The following is a 22,014-nucleotide window of genomic DNA, read 5'->3' as shown; positions in this document are numbered from 1 at the left end:
ATGTCACTCACACAAGTGCTGGTGAAGTAGTGAGGAAATGGATTTATAAAGAACCAACTGTATCTCTCTGTCAGAACAGAATTAAGAGAGAAAAGAAGACAGAGGGAAGTAACAATGGCTCCAATTTTAATACTGTTCCTTATCTTCACTTTGTAACCTTAGGTAAAGATTACCTCCTTAATGCTTACAGAAACTCTGTGTCATAAAGATGCTGTGAGAAATAATGGTTGGAGAGCACAATGCAAAATATAAAAGCCCAAAAGATCATGAAGCACCCCTTCTGAATGAAGGGGCCAAGAAAGAGGGTCATTACTAAAGCACAATGCGCAGGAATACAGGGCAACTGCTTCTCCACAATTTTTGGCACAAGGAGACAAGCTATATTTACCCAAATCTTACAAAGAAATGTTCCAATAAAGAATGATGAAAGAAAATGTTACTTTGTACCTGTGCTTAAGTATGAAAAGCAGACATTCCAAATACCGAAACAAATGTCACAGAATGCAGGCACACACAAATACTCCTATGAGGCCAACACACATAACTGTGACATACAGCTGTGTATCACTACCCTCTGCATTTTGGCAGTACCAGTACATAATAGGTAAGATGCAAAGACCAAACAGGAACAGGGTATGACTAAACAGAGTCAAATTTTATCACTCTAGAATAAACTTCTAGAATACCTAGAACACACTACAATTTTAGGTTCTGTTATTTTTTAAATATCTTAAAGAAAAAAACAAAATATCTTTAACACTCATAAAAGAGTTCTTTTCTTTTTTTAAGGATTATTTATTTATTTATTCATGAGAGACACACAGAGAGGCAGAGACACAGGCAGAGGGAGAAGCAGACTTCCTACAGGGAGCCTGATGCAGCACTCGAACTCAGGACCCCAGGATCACAGCCTGAGCTGAAGGCGGATGCTCAAGCTACTGAACCACTCAGGTGCCCTTCACAAAAGAATTCTAAGTTGTTGTTTGACCCAAATTGTCTATAATACCCAAAACAATTAAATTTGGCTATTTATTCCTATCCATTTTGTGGCACCAACCATGGCTGAATTTCTCGAAGACAAAAACACCAGAAAATGAAAATGACAAAAATAACTGTTTTTGTTTACAAACACACAAAAAAACATACAACTGCAAAATTCCTAAGCAAAAGAATACTGCTTAGTTATAAAATATCAGTATACCTAGAAAGAATATTAAAATATCACATCCAGATACCTGTTTTCCAGAAAGATCTTTTATATTTACTATTTAGCCAAACAGAATAGCTAGTAGAAATAATGTTTTAATAATTTACTTAGCCATCATTTTTAAATATTAATTACAACAATAACTGATAAAAATAAAACTAAGACAAGTCCTTGGGAAGTTAAGGCTACTATATTATTAAATCAAGTTTATGTGACAGTAGAAGTAGCACATATATGATGTGAAAAGAAAGGGAGTAAATACCATGACCCAATTTGAATTATTCAGAGACTTTCTTGGAGAGTTAGCATTAAGCTAGACCTTAAAGGAGTTAGAGGTCATAAGGCAAATCCCATAGGCCAACATGGCAAAGATATAGAGGCAATAAGACAAAATCATATTAAGGAAGGCAAAGAGTAAAAAAGAAAAAAAAAAGGCTAGCAGAAAGACTATGAAAACTAAAAACAAATCTCTCTTTTTTTAAAGTAATCTTTATGACCAATGTGCAGCTCAAACTCATGACCCTGAGACCAAGAGACTCATGCTCTATCAGCTGATCGATTAGGCACTCCAAAGCAAGTATGTTTTGACCCAAAGACTGCTCTCAGAGAGCCTTGCATATGCATGTATGAGACTATCTACTGTGGCACTGTCTGGAACAGCAAAAGGTAAAAAACAACCTATATAACCATTGGTAGGGGACTACACATAAATTATGATACAACCATAAAGTGGAACATGATGCAGCCATAAAATGAAAGGAGAAAGTTATTTAGATATTAGTATGAACTGCCTCAAAGCAGGGAAAAAAACTATGTTACCATTTATGTTAAAACATAACATATACAATATATATAGAATATCAACGAAAGGATACTCAAAAATCTAATAACTATGGCTGCTTCTGGAAAGCAAAATGAATGGCTGAAAAATAAAAGAAAAAACTTTCATTCTATACCCTTTCTTTACCTTTTGAAATTCTCAGCCATTTCTATTTTATCTATTTAAAAAACATAAACTTAGTGGCACCTGGTTGGCTCAGTCTATTGAGTGCCTGACTCTTGGTTTCAGCTCAGGTCATGATCTCAACCTTGGGGAATCAGGCCCCACATTGGGCTCCGAGCACAATGAGGAGTATGCTTGAGATTTTCTTCCTCTCTCTCTGCCCCTCCCTATCTGCCCCTCCACCTGTGAGCACATCTCTCTCAAATAACTAAATACATACATACATTTAAAAAAAAAAAAACCAGGCTTTAAGGTACTTTTATGAAGAGGAAAAGGGCAGGGAAGCAGGGCATACCAGGAATCCATAAGAAGTGTGGTATATGCACATCAGAAAGGTCAACTTTGGCAACAGTTTACCTGTTGGGTAACTGGCTTTTGGTTTGAGTGGGGGGAGAGGGGGGAATAGTTGTGGTGATTTCTATACCCAAAGCAGCTGATTATATTTACAGTGCTTTTTTTTTTTTTTTTGCATTTACTTAATGAATGAAAGTTGTCCCTACTTCCACATGCATGTGTGTATTTGAGAGTCCTCATACTTCATTCCAAGGGATCAAACCTAGACCTTGTCATAGGTTAATCGAGGAATATGGGCTTCCTAACCGTTTTTAAAATTTATTGTGATTATAAAAGATATAAAAGGCCTCAAGTACTAGGCACATAGCATTTAATAAATAAAAACTATTTTTGGGGTGGGGGGGGATCCCTGGGTGGCTCAGCAGCTTAGCGCCTGCCTCCGGCCCAGGGTGTGATTCTGGAGTTCCGGGATCAAGTCCCACATCAGGCTCCCTGCATAGAGCCTGCTTCTTCCCTCTGCCTGTGTCTCTGCCTCTCGTTCTCTCTGTGTGTCTCATGAATAAATAAATAAATAAATCTTTAAAAATATATATATTTGGGGCCAGCCCGGGTGGTTCAGCAGTTTAGTGCCACCTTCAGCACAGGGCCTGATCCTGGAGACCCGGGATCAAGTCCCATGTCAGGCTCCCTGAATGGAGCCTGCTTCTCCCTCTGCCTGTGTCTCTGCCTTTTCTGTCTCTCTGTATCTCTCATAAATAAATAAATAAAATCTTTTAAAAAAACTATTTTTATATAATAATAAAACCCAAAGACTAAGTCCCTATCAAGAGTCTAACTAGGAGACTATATTACAAATGTTATAGTAAGTCCAAACCTGGTTAGTGGTAACTTAGCAGTCATTTCCACCTTTCCTACTTAGAGTCAAGAAACTTTAAAATCCTTACAAAATTAGTCTCTTCTAAGAGGAGATTAAATGTCATAATACAGAAAAGAAGTTTCTTTCAAAACAAAGACCAAGGGTAACAACAGTCAATCATATCAGATCCTTAAGGCTAGACTTTTTGCTTAAGGCAACAAACAACAGTTCTTTGAGTTATTACATTTTAAACATTTCTCTATACTACTAATATATCTAAACCACTATTAGGCAATAAAGCAAAATAAAGTGCTAAGTTTTACTACAGCATGCTGTTCTTTTATGTTTTGTTTTGTTTTTTTTTCTAAACAAGAGGGATATACATTAATTGCCAAAAACCTGACTAGCAAGAGAACAGACCTACTTCAGAAGGACAGAATCAGCAGAAGGTGGCAAAGGCTGTTGTCAAATACCTGCAGTGCCTCAAATCTGCTGTTACCTGAATCCCTACAGAGATGACTAACCTAGGAGAAGAGGCAGATTCCTCTGACAGCAAGGCTGTTTCCCTCCTCAAGTGATGCTAGAGAGAGAGCAAGGAAAACACAGTGACTCCACAGCCACATTAGGATGTGGCCCAGCTACCTTCTGAAAACTGAATCCCAATGGTCCTGACTTCAGAACCCAGCCCAGAACAATTGTCTGAATTTCAGACCGGATGGATTTCTATGGATTACATTTGGATTTTTTTTTTTTTTAGTTGAAATAACAAGATCGTATATGATGATACATAAGATTTTGAAGGAATCAATGAAATTTTGTTCAGCTTGTTTTCCTAAATTATTTATAAGGGCACATAAGTTATTTATAAGGGCTTTGTTTTTAGAACAACAAAATATCCTACCATTTGTTAAAGACATTTTTAATGTCTATATATTATTTAAACATACACATTTGTCTAGTCAAATAATCCAACTGCTGTTCTTCTCCTTTTAAAAACAAAACAAAAGGGGCGCCTGGGTGGCTCAGTTGGTTAAGTGTCTGACTCTTCATTTCTGCGGAGGTCATGATCTCAGGGTCATGGGATTGAACCCTGTGTCGAGCCCCACATTAGGCTCTGCGATGGGTATGAAGCCTGCTTAAGATTCTCTGTCCCCACCAGCCCTCCCCTGTGCCTACTCTAAAAAAAAATTAAAATAAAATAAAACCAGTCTTTCTTATTTAGAATATCATCACTTCATAGGAAATCATTCCAGGAACAGTATAAAGATTAATATATATTAATGTTTTAAATATCCTTCATTAAGTAATACTTACCTAAAATTTGGCATAATCTTCCAAACGACATAAAATAAGGACTCTGGGCTAAATGCAGTCTGGCTACCTTGCCATAAAGCACAGAGTGTCTTTCTAAACTCTTCCACCAAAGACCTGGAAAAGAAGAAGGGACAATACCCCTGGCATTAGTGAGAGGCTACTATTTCAACACCTGTTCAATTGTCTAGATAATAAAAATAATAATAAAAAGTGAATATAAAAAGGGTTTCGTTTCTTCTAAACCAATTCTGAGAGTTAAGCAAGAGCATCTCCAAAACCCACATAAACTGTAGTAATGACAGACAAAACTAGTTTTTTAACCACATAGTGAACTTTGTGCCAAAGTAATGACAAACTTGCAAAATAAAGCAATAGATAAGTTATAAAGCAAATTACTTCACAATGTACATTTTTTAAAAACTTAAAACAAGGAACAGAATCTCTTTCTCCATTTCCTGCAGTTCTCCTCCTTGCCCCTCACAAGAAACACTTCTCAGACCTCAATGTGTGACCATCTGTTCATCTCTGCCAAAGACAATTCATCTGGCCACAAAGCTTCAACACTCAAGTCTATACCAGGACTCCCAAATCCAAATCAGAAAGACAGATTTTCTCATGAACTGTCAGGTTTCCCCAGTTTCCAAAAGGAATTTTCTCCTGCATGTATGTCCTCCTGTCATTTCAAACTCAATGTGCACTAAAGCTGCTCTCCATACTCTCCCTACTATCCTCAATACCCATTTTCCTCAGGCAGCCCTGGTGGCTCAGTGGTTTAGCCCCACCTTTGGTGGAGGGTGTGATCCTGGAGGCCCGGGATTGAGTCCCATGTCAGGCTCCCTGCATGGAGTCTGCTTCTCCCTCTTCCTATGTCTCTGCCTCTCTCTCTCTTTCTGTGTCTCTCATGAATAAATAAATAAATAAAATCTTTTTTAAAAAGTACCCATTTTCCTCTTCTCTCATTTTTGCTTAGCATAAGGACTCCTGGGATAAAAACCTTTGAGTGTGTTCAACTTCTGAGAAATTTCTTTAAAGAGTAGTCCTTCTCATTAACCCTTCCTTCTTCCTCCTGAGCAACATTTCAAGGATGAAATGGCATTCCAGCACCACTTTGAACTATATGGATGACAGCCCTACACTAGCACTGGTGGAACAGAAAGCTAGAAGGAGCCTGATGATTGTGGCAAACAGCCCTAGATGGATCATCTCCATCCTTTCCATGAGAAAATAAACAATGGATGTTTAAGTCACTATTAATTTTGTTTTTCTATGCATGTAGCTAGAATGAAACACCTCCAATAACCAGCTAAACTGAAACATCTCCAAACAAATTTAATATCTGTATCTGCCAATACAACCAACATACTAATGGATACCTAGATTTTATCTCAGAGAATCTCAATAACTTCTTGCTCACCTCCTATCATCCAATAGGTCCTGAGATACAAATCATACTTTTTACTTCCTAGTACCTGAAACCCTCTCCCTGCATTTGAGGAATTCCCCACCTTAAGAGTCTTGGTAAGAGTCAGAAGCTGCCTTCCACTATGGAAGTTGAAAAGGCCAGACACTTGCTTTCTCAAACCCTTTTGCAGCCAGGGCTCAGGTACATGGCCTGGGTTCTGCCTATTTGAAGCAGAAGTTAGTAGATACAAAGAAGCTGGAGCAGTGCCAAATCCTTTCCGGTGACAAAGAGCATGACCTGGAGTGCAGGAGCAGCAATACCAGCAGCATTCACCCAGCACCCAACCCCAGTGTCACACTGGGCAGTGTAATGTTATGGGACAGTGATGTTATGGAAGCAGTAATATCCTTATGGGATAGTTCCATGGGGGTGATTGTGGCTATGGTGCTGGATGTCTAGATTCTAGACCTGATTTTCCATCCAACCAGTAATAGCTCTTCATTAAGTTCTTTTTCCGCCTAAAATGGCCAGAGCCAATTTCTGCAGTTTGTAAGTAAACCCTAAATGACACTAATGCATCAAGTACTAATTCTCCCTTTAACTTTAATGAAAATGTATTTCTTCTTCCTTATTTCACTGCTATCTCTTCCAACCCAACTACTATAAACTGTGAAATCTCCTTGAATGCACGCATTTTTCAGTTCATCCTATATGCTGCTACTAAAGCAAACTCTTAAGACATCAATTTTAGTGGTATAATTCCACCCCTACTCCAATGCCTGACTTTAAAGTTCCCTGGTATTTTGGCTCTATCCATACACTACATACTATTCTAACATGTTCTATCCTAATCTCCCTCAGCCACTTATGCAAACAATGTCAGATTGTAAAATGGCTTTTCAAAACGTGTGTGGATGTGGTGTGTGGGAGCAAGGATGGGCAGGCAGAAAGAATATTACATTAAAATATATGCAAATTAGGGGTGCCTGGGTGGCTGAGTCCGTTAAGCATCTGACTCTTGGTTTCAGCTCAGCTCATGATCTCAGGGTTGAGCCCTGAGATGGATCCCCGTGTTGGGCTCTGCGCTGGGCATGGAGCCTACCCGGGATTCTTTCTCTCCCTCTGCCCCTCCCTGCCCCAGCTTGCATACATGCATGCTCTCTCTAAAAAAAGAAAATACACACACACATACATATAGATCAGAGCCTGATTTCAGTAATGTTGATATAAAAAAAAGTGCCCATTACAATCATAATATAGATCTTCTGAACCCCAAATAGAGCATACCTGCACTGAATTTGCATACATATTGGTTCTCAATAATCATTTGTCAATTTTTCCTTCTCCATATCAACTAAAAATTGACTGTATTGCCCCTAATTAATTTGATGACTACAAAGTAATTTTATTAACCAAAACAGATTTATCTAACCTATAAGACAAATCAATTCACAAAAACTAATGATATTCATGCTGGTCTACACCTAGAACTGTGACATCTACAGATGTCCATTTTAGAGCTCAAATCCACAAACACTTAATACATAGAGAACTAAATTTATCCTATTAGGCAAACAGAAATAAAAGAATTCCAACAATTATTAAGATTACCAGCTAGACAGGTTAACTCCAAGTTTTAGAAGAAGAGTGTTTTAAAATGCATGTGCCTATTAACTCACATAATGAATGCAATGGAAATCCCCAGTTAAGAGTCACTTGTTTTGTAGCTCAAAGCCAAAAAGGATATATTCTTAGAACTCACACATTGTTATCCCCTTGGCTCCTGGTGTGGTATGTTCGCCTTCCTGCTGTTTTCCCATTCCTTAACTCCACAGCGGGCAGTTCTTTGAAATAACAGCAAAACTGCTCAATGTTACTATTTAAAAAGGAAGGGAAGAAAATTATTTTTTAAAAAAAAAGAAGTTATTAGGACTGTAAATTAAGTTACATATATATATATAAAACCTATATATGAATTTTTAAAATGTGATCTTTCAATTTCTCAAGAAATTGCTTTGAGTCTCCTTGTTAAGTTTTCCCCATTTACTCTAAGAAAACAGTATTAACAGACGACTTTGTAGAAATGAACAAAGAGCTTAAAGCAAAATCTGTTCAAAAAATCCTGAATTCTGGAGCACCTAGCTGGCTCAGTTGGAAGAGCACGCAACTCTTAATCTTGGGGTTGTGAATTCAAACCCCACACTGGGTGTAGAAATTACTTAAAATAAATAAAAATTTTAAATTGCTCTGGGGCGGGGGGGTGCCGGTGGCTCAGTCAATTAAGCATCTACCTTCAGTTCAAGGTAATGATTCCAGGATGCTGGGATGGAGCCCCACACATTGGGATCCCGGCTCAGCATGGAGCTTGCTTTTCCCTCCCTCTCTGCCCCTCCCCCTACTTGTGCTCTCTTGCTCTCTCTCAAAAAAATAAATAAATCTTAAAAAAAAAGTTTTTTAAAACCTCAATTCCCCTTCCCCCAAAGGTTGTCAGCATTTCTTTCATTTTACGGTGGCTGTTTCCAGGTATTCAATAATTTCCTCAAATAATAAACTATGAAACCAACCATATTGTTTAGATACACAGTGCAGAGTAATAATGAGAATTCAGTAGTGACTTGAATTTCTTATTTGAACAAGACTAGATAAACCAAGAAATAGTACCTTCAAGTATAGCTTCTGCTCCTTATTTGCAAGGTAGCCTTGGGAATTTATTCTGGCCTTTGATGCCACATTAAAATCTACGAGTACATTACTTTCAAAATAATTTCTTCTACATAACTGAGGTAGCATTGTTGGGTATTTTAGTTTTACTACTTATCTTACATTTTAAAGATCTTCTAAACATCCAATCTTACAACCGTATTTAAGACTCAACTAATGACTGGATTAAATTCTCTGAACAAGGTTCCCTTTAGTCCAGGGTTCTGCATACTACAACCCACAGGCCAAATCTGGTCCTGTACCATGAGTCTTTACATTTTTAGAGTTGTTCAGAAAGGGCGGGTGGGGGGGGAGTAGGAGAAGACAGGAGAAAGACTGTGTATGGCATGCAGAGACTAAAGTATTTACTATCTGGCCATTTACTGAAAAAGTTTGCTGACCTCTGCTCTAGTTTATTCAAGAAGCAAGAGGAAATAAATAATAACAACTAACAGTTATTTACTGCTAGGCACTATTCTAAGCCCTTTATATAAATTATATTATTTAATCTTCCCAACCATCTTATGAGGCAGATCTATTATCCTCAGCTTTACTGATGAGGAAACTAAGGCACAAGGAACTGATTGGAGTTAGTGGCAGAGAGAGAACGTGAAGCCAGAGCCTTTCCTCTAACCATTTCACCAGAAACTAACATCACCATCTTAAAGCTCTGACTTTCATGGTACCTGAGTGACTGGAGAATGGCATTCATGAAACAGGTGTTTCCCAGATTCCGGAGGCCTGTGGCACAGATGGCAGCAGTGCTTCCCTGCAAAATGGGACAAGAAAAGGCCATCAGTAATTCCAAGAGAAGGCTATTTCAGACATCAAAGCAAAGGCCTGTATGTGAAACCCTGGCATCAAGCCAATTTGGAACTGGTACTTTTCTGTCCAATGAATATTTCAAATTCTCCTTCTACTCTCTGTATAAGAATCCAGATATTTTTAGATGCCTGTTTCTGATCCAGGGATTGTCCTACTTGGGAGTACCTCATGGAAACTTATGAGGAAAGCAGCATTAATTAAAACCATGGAGTAGGGCAGCCCTGTTGGCTCAGCGGTTTAGCGCTGCTTTCAGCCCTGGGTGTGATCCTGGTGACCCGGGATCGAGTCCCACGTCAGGCTCCCTGCATGGAGTCTGCTTCTCCCTCTGCCTGGTCTCTGCCTCTCTCTTTCTCTCTCTCTCTCTCTCTCATGAATAAATAAATAAAATTTAAAAAATTAAAATAAAAAAAAAACATGGAGTACACAATATGAAAACTAGGAAGATCCTTAAAAGAAATAAAGTTTAAGACCTCATGCTTTAATAAGATTTTATTAAAACTACTACAAATTGAAAAAATATAAATATATATACCTGAAATATTTGTCCCCAAACCTTTAACTCTAAGCCATACACAAAGGATTAATACATGTATTCCTAGCAATGGGATCGCAGTCTTTAAAAACTACCCGAATTTCCCTTAAAGACCAAGGCTTGATATTCTGAATAGCTCTACGAACACACCATGACATCTGAATATTACATGGGGGAAGCGAATCTAGCAATCCAACCCAAAGCATCTCTGCCCATAACTCAGATGGCCAGAGAGCACTTTAGCTCTTTCTTGCACAAAATCCTAACACTTTAATTAAGTGCATGTCTAAACATGACTAGCATGACAGCAGAGAGGCAGATGTGGAGGAAAATTACTACTGTACTTAAAAACAGTGATCTTTAAATTTTATCAATTTATTAATGGCTCATACATCTGGTAACTGATGTCCAACAGAATGAGGAAGCATATTCTTTCATGGTGAAATTGTATTAATAAAGTCCTAAGAAAGAAAACTTACCAAAACTTCAGACCCACAGAATTTGCACTTAGGACCTTTAACAGAAGGAAGCAAAGATCTTTGGGATCCTTAGAAACAGAGTAGTAAGATACATGAATAGACTTTAAGAAGGAACACTCACTAAGGCAGAGGAGCACAGCAGTAATCTTGATGGAAGAAAAGGCACTGAGAGATGGACTCACTGGGGTATTTAGTCACATCAAGAATCATTAGTAAGTGGCAAACATTTTGTAAGATATCCCAAATCCAAGGCATACATTTATGAAAGTTTGTAAGGAGCTACATTAATGTTAGAGTTGTAATAAAATAGTGACTAGGTCTCAACCAATTCTTATATTTATATGTATTTTAATTACTTACATTTACTTTTAATAACTTGCTGTTTAGTGATGAGTTTTCCAAGAGTTTTCTTTTCCTATGCCTGTCAGCTGTGAAAGCTGAGCTATTAAAACACAAACAGACAAAAAGACATTAACACAAACATACTAGACAGCAGGTTAAAATATAAACATGGCTGTTCTAAGCGTTTGGAGTATAAAGCCTTGCCTGACTGCTTAGGAAGGCCAGAAAGTGACCTGTTGGGCCCATTATGGCCCACAAGTGTTTGAGGTAAGTGAGGAGTTCCACTTTCCCTGGCAATCCCCACTACTCCTCTAGCAAGGTGGGCTGCAGGCATCTACAACAAGGTGCTTCCCAGAAAGGCTGGCCAGGGAGACATAGTCTGTGAGACAATCCTCATCCACCCCCACTCTGTGTGCCTGATCAATTAACTGTGAAGCTTCAACAATGAGAAGACCCATTCCTCATAACAAAAGGAAAATCCTTGTTTAATATGATTATTCTGAAATTTAACATTAAGTCTCCAATGCTATGCTACTTCTTTATTAATTTTGATAAAGAGATACTGTTTTGCTCATTTGTCATAACAGATTATGATATAATCTTAATTTCTGGAATGATAAATAAATTACAGGCACACAGATACATATAAATTAATTTGATTCAGCTATGCTACAAAGAATAGTCTGAAAAAAATTCTAATTAGCACAGGTATTCTGAATTAAAATTTTTCAGAATTTTTCTTAAAGAGATATTTTGCTTAAATTTTATCAGAAAATAATTCTTTCAAAGGATCACTTTAAATTTATGTATCAGGGGACCTAATCTAAAAGAAGTAAAAATTATCATTAAACAACATAGACTTCTAAGGTCTGTCAATTCTTTCCATCTTCTAAAAAGTACCAGGCTAGTCCAAAGTAAATGTATAATTATTTCATTTCCACATGAACTATAGTATCTTCAGGGCATCAGATCTAGTGACAGTTACTTCAAAACTAAAAATATTCTTAGGCAACGTGCCCTCAGAACTGTATGTATATCCCTCTCAGAGTATCAGTGACTATAAGGTAAGAAGAGACCAATTTCATATATTACAGTGTCAAGTTATTTCTTCACAATCTGTAAGTAAAAAGGTTGAATCACAAGCAATATATATATATATATGCTACTTAGTGACAATACCAGTTAACTTCCAGTTTTCACCTATATAAATAAAGCATTTAGCTTTTTAAAATACAAATTATTAAATTTTACCCTCAGCAATTCTCAAAATGGAACAATTCATTAGATCCACACTAACATGGTAGCCACTCACTACATGTAGATATATAAACTTAAACTTAAATAAATTTAAAATTCAGTTCCTGGGTTATGCTAGTCACTTGGCTACCATATAGGACAGTGCAGATTATACACTTTCTTCACTTCAGAAGTTCTTTTGCACAGTGTACTTCTAGAGGATGTGCAGAATGATCTAAAGTTAAATAAAACACAAATATAACCACAGTTTTAAAGCTGTAGTTTCCACTACAGACTGAAGTCCACATCTGAAGCACAGAAAACTGAACCCAAGTAATGGTTTTCAACATAGGAGAAGGACTCCAAGGTAGATTTTTCAGTGGGACCAAGCAGAAGTATAGACAAGGAACTCAGACTTTACCTGATAAAGTGGTCAATGGAAATAAAAGATCTGATAACTGCATAAATGCATGCAAGTTCTTAAATGTCCTCTTTTCCCTTTGATTTAGTTCTAATACATTTATATTTGGGATTGAGATGATAGTCTTTTCATAGAGAAAACTATTAGTGGCAGAAAAAATATTCTGGTAGCTGCCCACTTCTGTGACAAAAAGTCAAATCAATTAAGATCTTCACAATGACATCACCACATGAAAGAGTGACATCACATAAATTATTGTCAGAATCTCTTGTTAATTATGAAAATTTCAAACAAAAATATTTTGGGTCTGTGTAGCTGTACCTCTGTCTCTAAACCTAGATATGGCTTTTGCTATTTTATTCAGATTACAAGACGGGAGGAAGCACTTTGAAAAACAAAAAGAGAGGAGCCAAAAGATAACAAGCCAAAAAAGTACTTTAACTCTGTGTTTTAACTAGTTTAGATTTTATAGAAGTTGATCCGGGCAGCCCCTGGTGGCACAGCGGTTAGGCGCCACCTGCAGCCTGGGGTGTGATCATGAGGACCCGGGATGGAGTCCCACATCGGGCTCTCTGCATGGAGCCTGCTTCTTCCTCTGCCTGTGCTCTGCCTATCTCTCTCTGTGTTTATGAATAAATAAATAAAATCAAAAAGAAGAAAGAAAAAAAGAAAAAGAAGAGAAGAGAAAGAGAAAAGAAAAGGAAAAAGGAAGGAAGGAAGGAAGGAAGGAAGGAAGGAAGGAAGGAAGGAAGGAAGGAAGGAAGGAAGAAAGAAAGAAAGAAAGAAAGAAAGAAAGAAAGAAAGAGAGAGAGAGAGAGAAATTGATCCTTCTTCCCTTATCAGCTTTATAATCTATTTGGTCAACAAGACATGCATAAGGACTTTGGTTAACGAAAACGGTACAGTGTTTTACTCAAAGAACTTAGGCTATTTCCTCTCAATACATGATTTAAAAATATTCTATTGCCTTTAAGTTTGCTAAGGGACTCTTCCTTTTGGTATGTTCTCACAATAGTTTTTTAACATCAACTGTCAAAATAAATTAGGTGGCACCTGACAATCAGAGGTGATTTAAATAAATTTCACTAGAGTCAGCAGGCATTCCAGGGCCATGCTTCTATGCACTGCAGCTTTAAAGCCATCACTATTTGGAGTTCTGTTTCAACTTTGGGTTCAGTGAGTTTTATCTGAATAACCCTATCTGGTTATAACAAAAAAATTCTATCCACGTAAGTACTTTAATTTCTTTTTTTTTTTTACTTTAATTTCTTTATGATGACAAAGCATTTTATAACCAATTGTAATTTCAAGTGACACATACAGTCCCTAACAAAAGAGGAAAAGAAGAAACTAGGATCTTGTGCTATCCTATAGATACAAAATGGACAATATAATAAAACCTAATTTCCCTTAAAAATAATGCATTATTTTAGTGATTCTGAGAAGACTTCATGAAACATTTGACAAGGATTTTCTAGTATCAAAGAGTCTCTATAATGATTTTCTATAATTTTATGCCCTTTTCTTATACCTCCAAAATTTCCCTTGCTAATCAACTGAGTAGCTTATAAATTGCTGGGTAGTAACTAAAAAAAGGCTCTCAGACTCTTGGCTATGATTTATGATAAATATTAAATGAAATGAATGCTAAGCTATGACCATTAACTATGGGCACAGTTTCAGATATCCAAAGTTTACTTTATTAACATTTCAATCACACTAAAAACATGATGAAGTTATGGAACTCATTAACAAAACTCCCACTCAAAAATCTGCGAAGACCCCTCAACCCCATTCTATACCCTTCCTTTCCCAAGGCCTACTACTTACTTTTCCAAGTTCTGTAAGTGTTCTCTGACTTTCTGTACCAGTCCCAGCTTGGTGTCATTAACCACAAAATCATCACAGCGATAACTGCAAGAAAAATATTAATCAATGTGTGCAAAGAGCTTGAGGAAACCACAGTAATGAAATCACTAAAAGGCCTGGCTGCTGCCAAGTTGATCACATGGCTCTGCAGGCAGTTACTGTCGGTGGTTAAGTTTAAAGAGGACTTGGAATCCACAATGGAATGTTTTTTAAGAGCCTTTTTAAAAAGCCACGTAGGCAATGAACACTAGCTTCTTTTCACATTTTTACTCAAAAGCTCTTCAATTTCTCCTTCAAAAAAACAAAATAAGCTGCTACATGTGTTACATTCTTTTTAGTGCTGCACAATACAATGGAAAATAAAAAGCACCAAATCGATTTATGTAGCATTAAGCCTAAAGCTTTCAGGTGATACTTCCCAGCTCAAAATAATGGGGAATTTGGGGGGAGGAGAGATTTAGCTAAGATTACGGAAAAGGTAATTAACCTATAGGAACAGTTAAATTTAAGGAGAAAAAAAAACCTAACTAAAAATAAAACTATACATTTAGAGTAATTTAATTAGAATAAACTGGATTCAAATGGGTAAGAATAATAATCTTCATTCTGAGGTGCTAGAAAACAAAAATATAAAACAGTGGCTACATCTTTTAGGAAACTGGTAACTCTTTAAAGAAAGATACTGAAGGTGTTCTTTAAAACTGGTATTTTGTGTGCAAGTGCATTTTAGCAAGTCAATAAGCAAATATAAGGACTCACACATAATAAACTTCACCTTGTACATTAGCATTCAATTTTTTCCTGGAATAAGGCCAATTTTAACAAAAACAACTTACAAGCTAGTATCAATATATTCTTTTGAATAGCAGCTTTGTATAAAAGTACTTATTATAACTACCAAAGAATAATGACAGTAACGCTGCCATTCTGAGCAAGTGAAACTTTGAATGCGCAGCAATTAGTAATAATTAGGTCATCTCTAGCAGAATCCAAAAAACATTTCTTATGTATCTGAAATCAGTCTATTAAAACATGAGAATAAAATAGGGGGAAGTAATGAAAAAAAAAAAAGATTACACAGAAAAGCATGTCTCCAAGGTCTTTTATTCACAGAAGGTAAAATTTCAAGTGAATGCTTTCGGAAACTTTAACTAAAGCAGTAATATAGATGTAATTATTTAACACCCTTCCCCCATTAACTGAGTGCCTATGCTGTTTAACAAGAGTCCCTAAGGTATTCTCCAAGTTTCCTGACATTTACACAAATAGCAAAAGCTACCTTTTTAATGTCCTGAACTTTTTTTTTTTTAAGATCAAAGTACCAAAGTACCAGCAATGGCAGTTTTATGATCAATACATAAAAAATTAAATTAGTGAAAAGGTTTAATTCCTTGCTTTTCAGTATGTTGAGAGAGTTAGGTCTATTCTGTAAATTTAGACTTAAGGCACCTGGTTCCTCCATGAAGCTTAAACATTCACTGAAGAGCAAAATTGCGCTGCTACTCTAATTCCTCAACATTTTCATCTTATGTTTACATAAATTTATGCATGTATTACAGATAAAACAATACTCAGTATTCAAAGCAAAAACAGTATTAAGTGCTAGTGTTCATCTGGGGAATGAAGTCTAAGAGTAAATTTGTTTTGGGGATCCCTGGGTGGCGTAGCGGTTTGGCGCCTGCCTTTGGCCCAGGGCGCGATCCTGGAGACCCGGGATCGAATCCCACATCGGGCTCCCGGTGCATGGAGCCTGCTTCTCCCTCTGCCTGTGTCTCTGCCTCTCTCTCTTTCTCTCTCTGTGACTATCATAAATAAATAAAAATTAAAAAAAAAAAGAGTAAATTTGTTTTATCATTTATTTTTTTAAGAGCAAATTTAGATCACCTTTCAGGTATTTACAATGTGCCATAATATCTAATTGAAAAGCAAACCCCTGAACCTCCATAAGAAATCTGTCGCTTTGTTTAAACAAATTGTTTCCAATTAAATTAAGCAAATATTTTTTTTTCTTATGAAAATAATTCTTTTTGGGGGCACCTGGGTGGCTCATTCAGTTAAATATCTGACTCTTGATTTCAGCTCAGGGTTGTAAGATCAAGTTGCTCCTCAGGCTCAGCACTGGGTATGGAGCCTGCTTAAGATTCTTCCCCTCTTCCTTTGCCCCGCCTCCCTGCTCTCTCTAAAAAAATTTAAAAATAAATTAACTAACTCTTTTTGGTGTGCTATGGATTTAGTTAGCCTAGGATATAAAATAACATTTGTTAAAGTAATATTTTTCCTATATTGAAAAATAGATTTATTTATGGTTTTGCTCTGTTCTCTAATCTGGCTTAACTGGATCTAGTTGCTTCATCTCCCTGAACTTGCACCATTAAAATAAGTAAGTTGCTGGGAGTAGCTCAGTGATTGGGCATTTACCTTTGGCTCAGGGTGTGATCCCTTTCCCTCATCGGGCTCCTCGCAGGGAGCTTCTCCCTCTGCCTGTGTCTCTGCCTCTCTCTCTCTGTGTCTCTCATGAATAAATAAATAAAATCTTAAAAAATTATAATAAAAAACAAAAAAATAAGTTGCCGGGCACCTTGATTAAGGGTCTGCCTTCAGTTCAGGTCATGATCCCAGGGTCCTGAGATCGAGCCCCAATCAGGCTTCCTGCTCAGCAGGAGTCAGCTTCTCCCTCTACTCCTCCCCCCTGCTTATGATCTCTCAAATAATTTAAAAAAAAAAAAAGGTAAGTTAGTTGTTCTAGACTCTAGAGCTGTGCTAATGTGGCTGATTCAATTTAAGAACTGACTTTTAATTTAAAAAAATTTTAATCAATACAAAATTTCACTTAACAACTAAAGCAGTAAAAAAATACTCTTCCATTAAACACAATTTTATGGTTTGGGCAAAACTATATTTTACTTTCATTATTACATCACCTAAGATGTACTGCAGTGCGCATGATGGGTACATGTGTCATTTCTAGTATTTACATGTAGGTATATCACCAATCTAGTTTATGTCAACAGAATGGGTTATTTTTCTTTTTTTCTTTTTTAAAGATTTTATTTATTTATTCATGAGAGACACAGAGAGAGAGAGGCAGAGAAACAGGCAGAGGGAGAAGCAGGCTCCATGCAGGGAGCCCGACGTGGGACTCAATCCAGGGTCTCCAGGATCAGGCCCTGGACTGAAGGCAGCGCTAAACTGCTGAGCCACCCGGGCTGCCCGGTTGTTATTTTTCTATGCAACAGTGTAGCACTGCAACCTGCTTATTTGAATATTTTATGCAGACAGCAGAGTAATAGTGCTATCTATGTAAATAGTAATTGGTAGTTAAGCTGCAATGCTTATTTTAATTATAATGCAAATTATCTTTCTAGCTTAAAAATTAAGAATGAAAAAAATTTAACTTTCAAATGAAGGCACACTAATGAGGCATTATCAAGCAGAGAAGGTACATCACAAATTTTACACAGGATGGCAATTACAATTTGCCATGGCAGAGAAAAATGAGTAAGTTGTATAAAAGAAGTTTAAAAATTTTAAAGTAGACAATATTAATAGTCATTTAACTTAAATTCAATTTCCCAACATATAGTATAACACCCAGTGCTCATCCCATCAAGTGCCCTCCTTAGTGCCCATCACCCAGTCACTCCATCCCCCCACCCTTCTCTTCTTCTGGGATCCTTTGTTTCCCAGAGTTAGGAGTCTCTTACACAGTTTGTCTTCCTCTCTAATTTTTCCCCACTCAGTAAGAGTCATCTTCAACAAATGCATATTCATTTCATAAGAAGTTGCCTCTCAACAGTCAAAAAATAAAGCAGCTTATAAAATTACAATTAAACATATAACAAAAATGGGGGGAGGCTTGGTGATTATTAAAGGATCTGAGCTTATCATTTTGGCCAACTATGAAATGGCCTGGATTCTTGCTCAAGAAAGAAAACCATTTTTAGATGAAGAGATTAAAAAATCTAATTATCATTTCAGTTACGGGAATTAGGTTTTAAAAGTTGAGGAAAAGATTCAAAAGGATATTTTACAAAACATTAAAGATCACACCAAGTGAGTGCCAGTGAATAAAAGACTTTTGTAACAATATTAAAGATCAATCAATTCAACATTTGAAAAATTGCAAGTACTTTTATTTTTAGCTTTAAATGAGTTTCACAAGAGATACTGACCAATTAACATTCTGGGTATGTTTTGTCTCAAACAACTTCTAAATTTACAAAGAAATGTCTTCATCTTATCAATCTCAAGTTGTAGATACTATATTCTTTAATCTTTTACATCTGTCACTTTCAGTTAGACAGGAAAAAGTTTCACTCAAGACAGACAGTGGGCCAGCCAGGGGCGCCTGGGCGGCTCAGTGGCTGAGCATCTATCTGCCTTTGGCTTCATGATGATCCCAGGATCCTGGGATAGAGTCCCACATTGGGCTCCCTCTGGGGAGCCTGCTTCTCCCTCTGCGCCTCATGAATAAATAAAATCATTTAAAAAAAATGTTAAAAAGACAATGTACCAGCTTTATGAGGTCTAAAATCTGGATTTACTAGATTTCCCTTACTAAATATTTCTTCCTATATTGTATAGTTAGTATTCATTTTCTTAACTCTAAAAATTCAGAAATCAATTTTTTTGAAAAAAATTGTTTGAAAGTAACTGTTAGAAACTAAGTTAATAATTTAATCCTGACAACTGTTTAACTTCACATTTAACTCTAGAGTCTTCTAATTGTTGCCTAGGTCTTTGCTTCCTCTTGTGTATATATCCCTCTATTGAATATTTTACTCTAAAGATATACTGAAGTAAAAAAAAAAATTGTATTTATTCCACTGTGCGATGTAAATTTTTTTTCACATTTTTATTTATTTATGATAGTCACAGAGAGAGAGAGAGAGAGAGAGAGAGAGAGAGGGGCAGAGACACAGGCAGAGGGAGAAGCAGGCTCCATGCACCAGGAGCCCGACATGGGATTCGATCCCAGGTCTCCAGGATCGCGCTCTGGGCCAAAGGCAGGCGCTAAACCGCTGCGCCACCCAGGGATCCCCACTGTGCGATGTATATTGAAAATATCTGTGTTCTGAAATAGACTGTATCATGGATTTAGTTATTAAAATTATTCAGTATAGGGGATTCCTGGGTGGCTCAGCAGTTTAGCACCTGTCTTTGGCCCAGGGCATGATCCTGGAGACCCGGGATATCCCGGCATGAAGCCTGCTTCTCCCTCTGCCTGTGTCTCTGCCTCTCTCTCTGTGTCTTCATGAATAAATAAATAAAATCTTTTTAAAAAATAAAGTAAGGGCAGCCCTGGTGACTCAGCGGTTTAGCGCCACCTTCGGCCCAGGGCAGGATCCTGGAGACCCGAAATCTAGTCCCACTTCAGGCTCCCGGCATGGAGCCTGCTTCTCCCTCTGCCTGTGTCTCTGCCTCTCTCTCTCTGTGTCTTTCATGAATAAATAAATAAAATATTCATAAATAAATTAATAAATAAATTTAAAATAAAATAAAATAGTTCAGTATACATGTACAAATGCTATGAATTAAATGATCTTTAACACTGTTAGAAAAGTTCTTTGCCAATGTTCACTGCTTCAGTGTGAATCATGGAAGAGTTTTATAAAGATGTATTGTACCATTAACTCTAACTTAAGATCTTTCTTTCTTTCTAAAGATTTATTTATTTATTTTAGAGAGAAAGTGCACACACATACACACACACACACACACACACACACACACACACACGGGGGTCAGGAGAGAGGGAGAAAGAATCCTTAAGCAGACTCCCTTCTGAGCACAAAGCCTGACACAGGACTGCATCCCAGGACCCTAAAATCATGACCTAAGCTGAAATCATGAGCCAAAATCAAGAGTTGGCTGTTCAAAAAACTGAGCCACCCAGGCACACCTCTTTTTTTCTTTTTTTGTTTAGTTTTTTTTTTTTTTAATTGTATTTTTAAGTAATCTCTACATCCAATATGGGGCTTGAACTCACAACGCCAAGACCAAGAGTTGCACACTATGAGTCACCTGGGTGGCTCAGTTGTTAACTGTCTGCCTTCAGCTCAGGTAAATATCCCAGGGTCCTCGAGTCCCCAGCAAGGAGCCTGCTTTCTCCCTTTCCCTCTGCCTGTCACTCCCCCTGCTTGTGCATGCTTGCTCTCTCTGTCAAATAAATAAATGAAATCTTTTAAATAAATAAAGTTGCACATTCCACCAAATGAGCCAGCCAGGCACCCCTCTAATTTAAGATTTTCTTGAAATGAAAGAACACTTGCCAGTATTCAACAAATAGAAAACATCACAGTATGATTTACATTTTTCTCCTATATCACAGGGCACATGAATGAGCTGAATTTAAACATCCAAGGAGAAAAAAGGCTTGTGACCTGGCTAGACAGGTACAAGAACACATTAAAATTTTAAATTTTTATAATACAATCAATAATGATTTTACACATTTTTCAACATGAATAAATATGCAGACAATTCTAATTATAAAAGCATTTTATAAATTGGCTATAAAATCTATGAGAAAACTTGAAGAGCATATTGTTGATAAAGATACATTCAGAGTCGACTTTCAGTTTATATAGTGCCTCTTTGAATTCAATATTGATAACACTAAATTGTTAGAAGAGTTAGATTTACTTAGATGTAGTTTTGAAACCCATATGTTTCTGCTTCAGAGTCAAATCAGTTGTTCTAAAAAGATGAGTCTGTTTTGCCAATACATATACAAACTTTTAAAATAGGATTTTTTTGTATTTCATTCATTGGAAAATACACACTGGATTTGGAGGGTTTTATGTAAAAAAACACAATCTCTAATAATTTTATGTTGATTACATGTTGACATGATAATATACAACTAATTCACCTTTTTCTTTTTGCTTTTTTAATGTGACTATTAGAAAGTTTTAAATTACATGTCTGACGTATATTATTTGTTGGATAGTACTGGCAATCTCAAGGGTATCTAGGACATTACCTGCTCTAATATTTTATAATACTACCCAATATCACAAAGGGGTAACAAATTTAACTTTATTGAACTATAAGAAATCAATTTTGTTTTGCTTGGGTTAATTTTCATTGGTTTAAAAACACTTTTTAATGTTTCCACAACTGTCCTATTTCTCAAGAGCCAATTTTAGGTTCTCTTACAGTCACTAAGAAGGACACTTTTTTAAAAAATTTAAATCAATGTGCCAACATATAACATCCAGTGCTCATTATATCACGTGTCCTCCTTAATGCCCATCACCCAGTTACCCGTACCCCCACCTACCTCCCTTTCTGCAACCCTTTGTTTCCCAGAGTCAGGAGGACTCTGGTTTGTCTTCCTCTCAGGACACTTATTTCTATTATTATAACTTACATGCCTTCTGAATTTACCACACTATGCAAGTGTTATTTGATGATGATAATGATGATGATGACGTTAAAAGGAAAGTACCTACTTCTACAGGCCAAACTTCTATGACTGCCTGGCATGTGGTAGAGATCTATAAATGTTAGTTTCCTTCCTTTGTGTAAC

General features: G+C 36.8%; 1 protein-coding gene across 7 annotated transcripts in view; it reads right to left on the bottom strand.

The window, feature by feature from the left end:
* Positions 1–22,014, bottom strand: part of USP3 (ubiquitin specific peptidase 3) — a 111,011-nt gene that overhangs the window by 41,021 nt on the left and 47,976 nt on the right. For all 7 annotated transcript variants that reach the window (XM_025472568.3, XM_025472569.3, XM_035708604.2 and 4 more), the window contains 5 exons: positions 14,442–14,525; positions 10,973–11,054; positions 9,463–9,545; positions 7,839–7,952; positions 4,675–4,788 (listed from right to left, as the gene is read on the bottom strand). In XM_025472568.3, coding sequence (XP_025328353.1) covers positions 4,675–4,788; positions 7,839–7,952; positions 9,463–9,545; positions 10,973–11,054; positions 14,442–14,525 — 477 coding nt within the window. The remainder of the gene's footprint in view (positions 1–4,674; positions 4,789–7,838; positions 7,953–9,462; positions 9,546–10,972; positions 11,055–14,441; positions 14,526–22,014) is intronic.

This window comes from Canis lupus, chromosome 30, assembly GCF_003254725.2.
Source record: "Canis lupus dingo isolate Sandy chromosome 30, ASM325472v2, whole genome shotgun sequence".
Lineage (NCBI taxonomy): Eukaryota > Metazoa > Chordata > Mammalia > Carnivora > Canidae > Canis > Canis lupus.
Note: the sequence above shows the minus strand (reverse complement) of the source record. Positions and strands in the feature narration are given on the sequence as shown.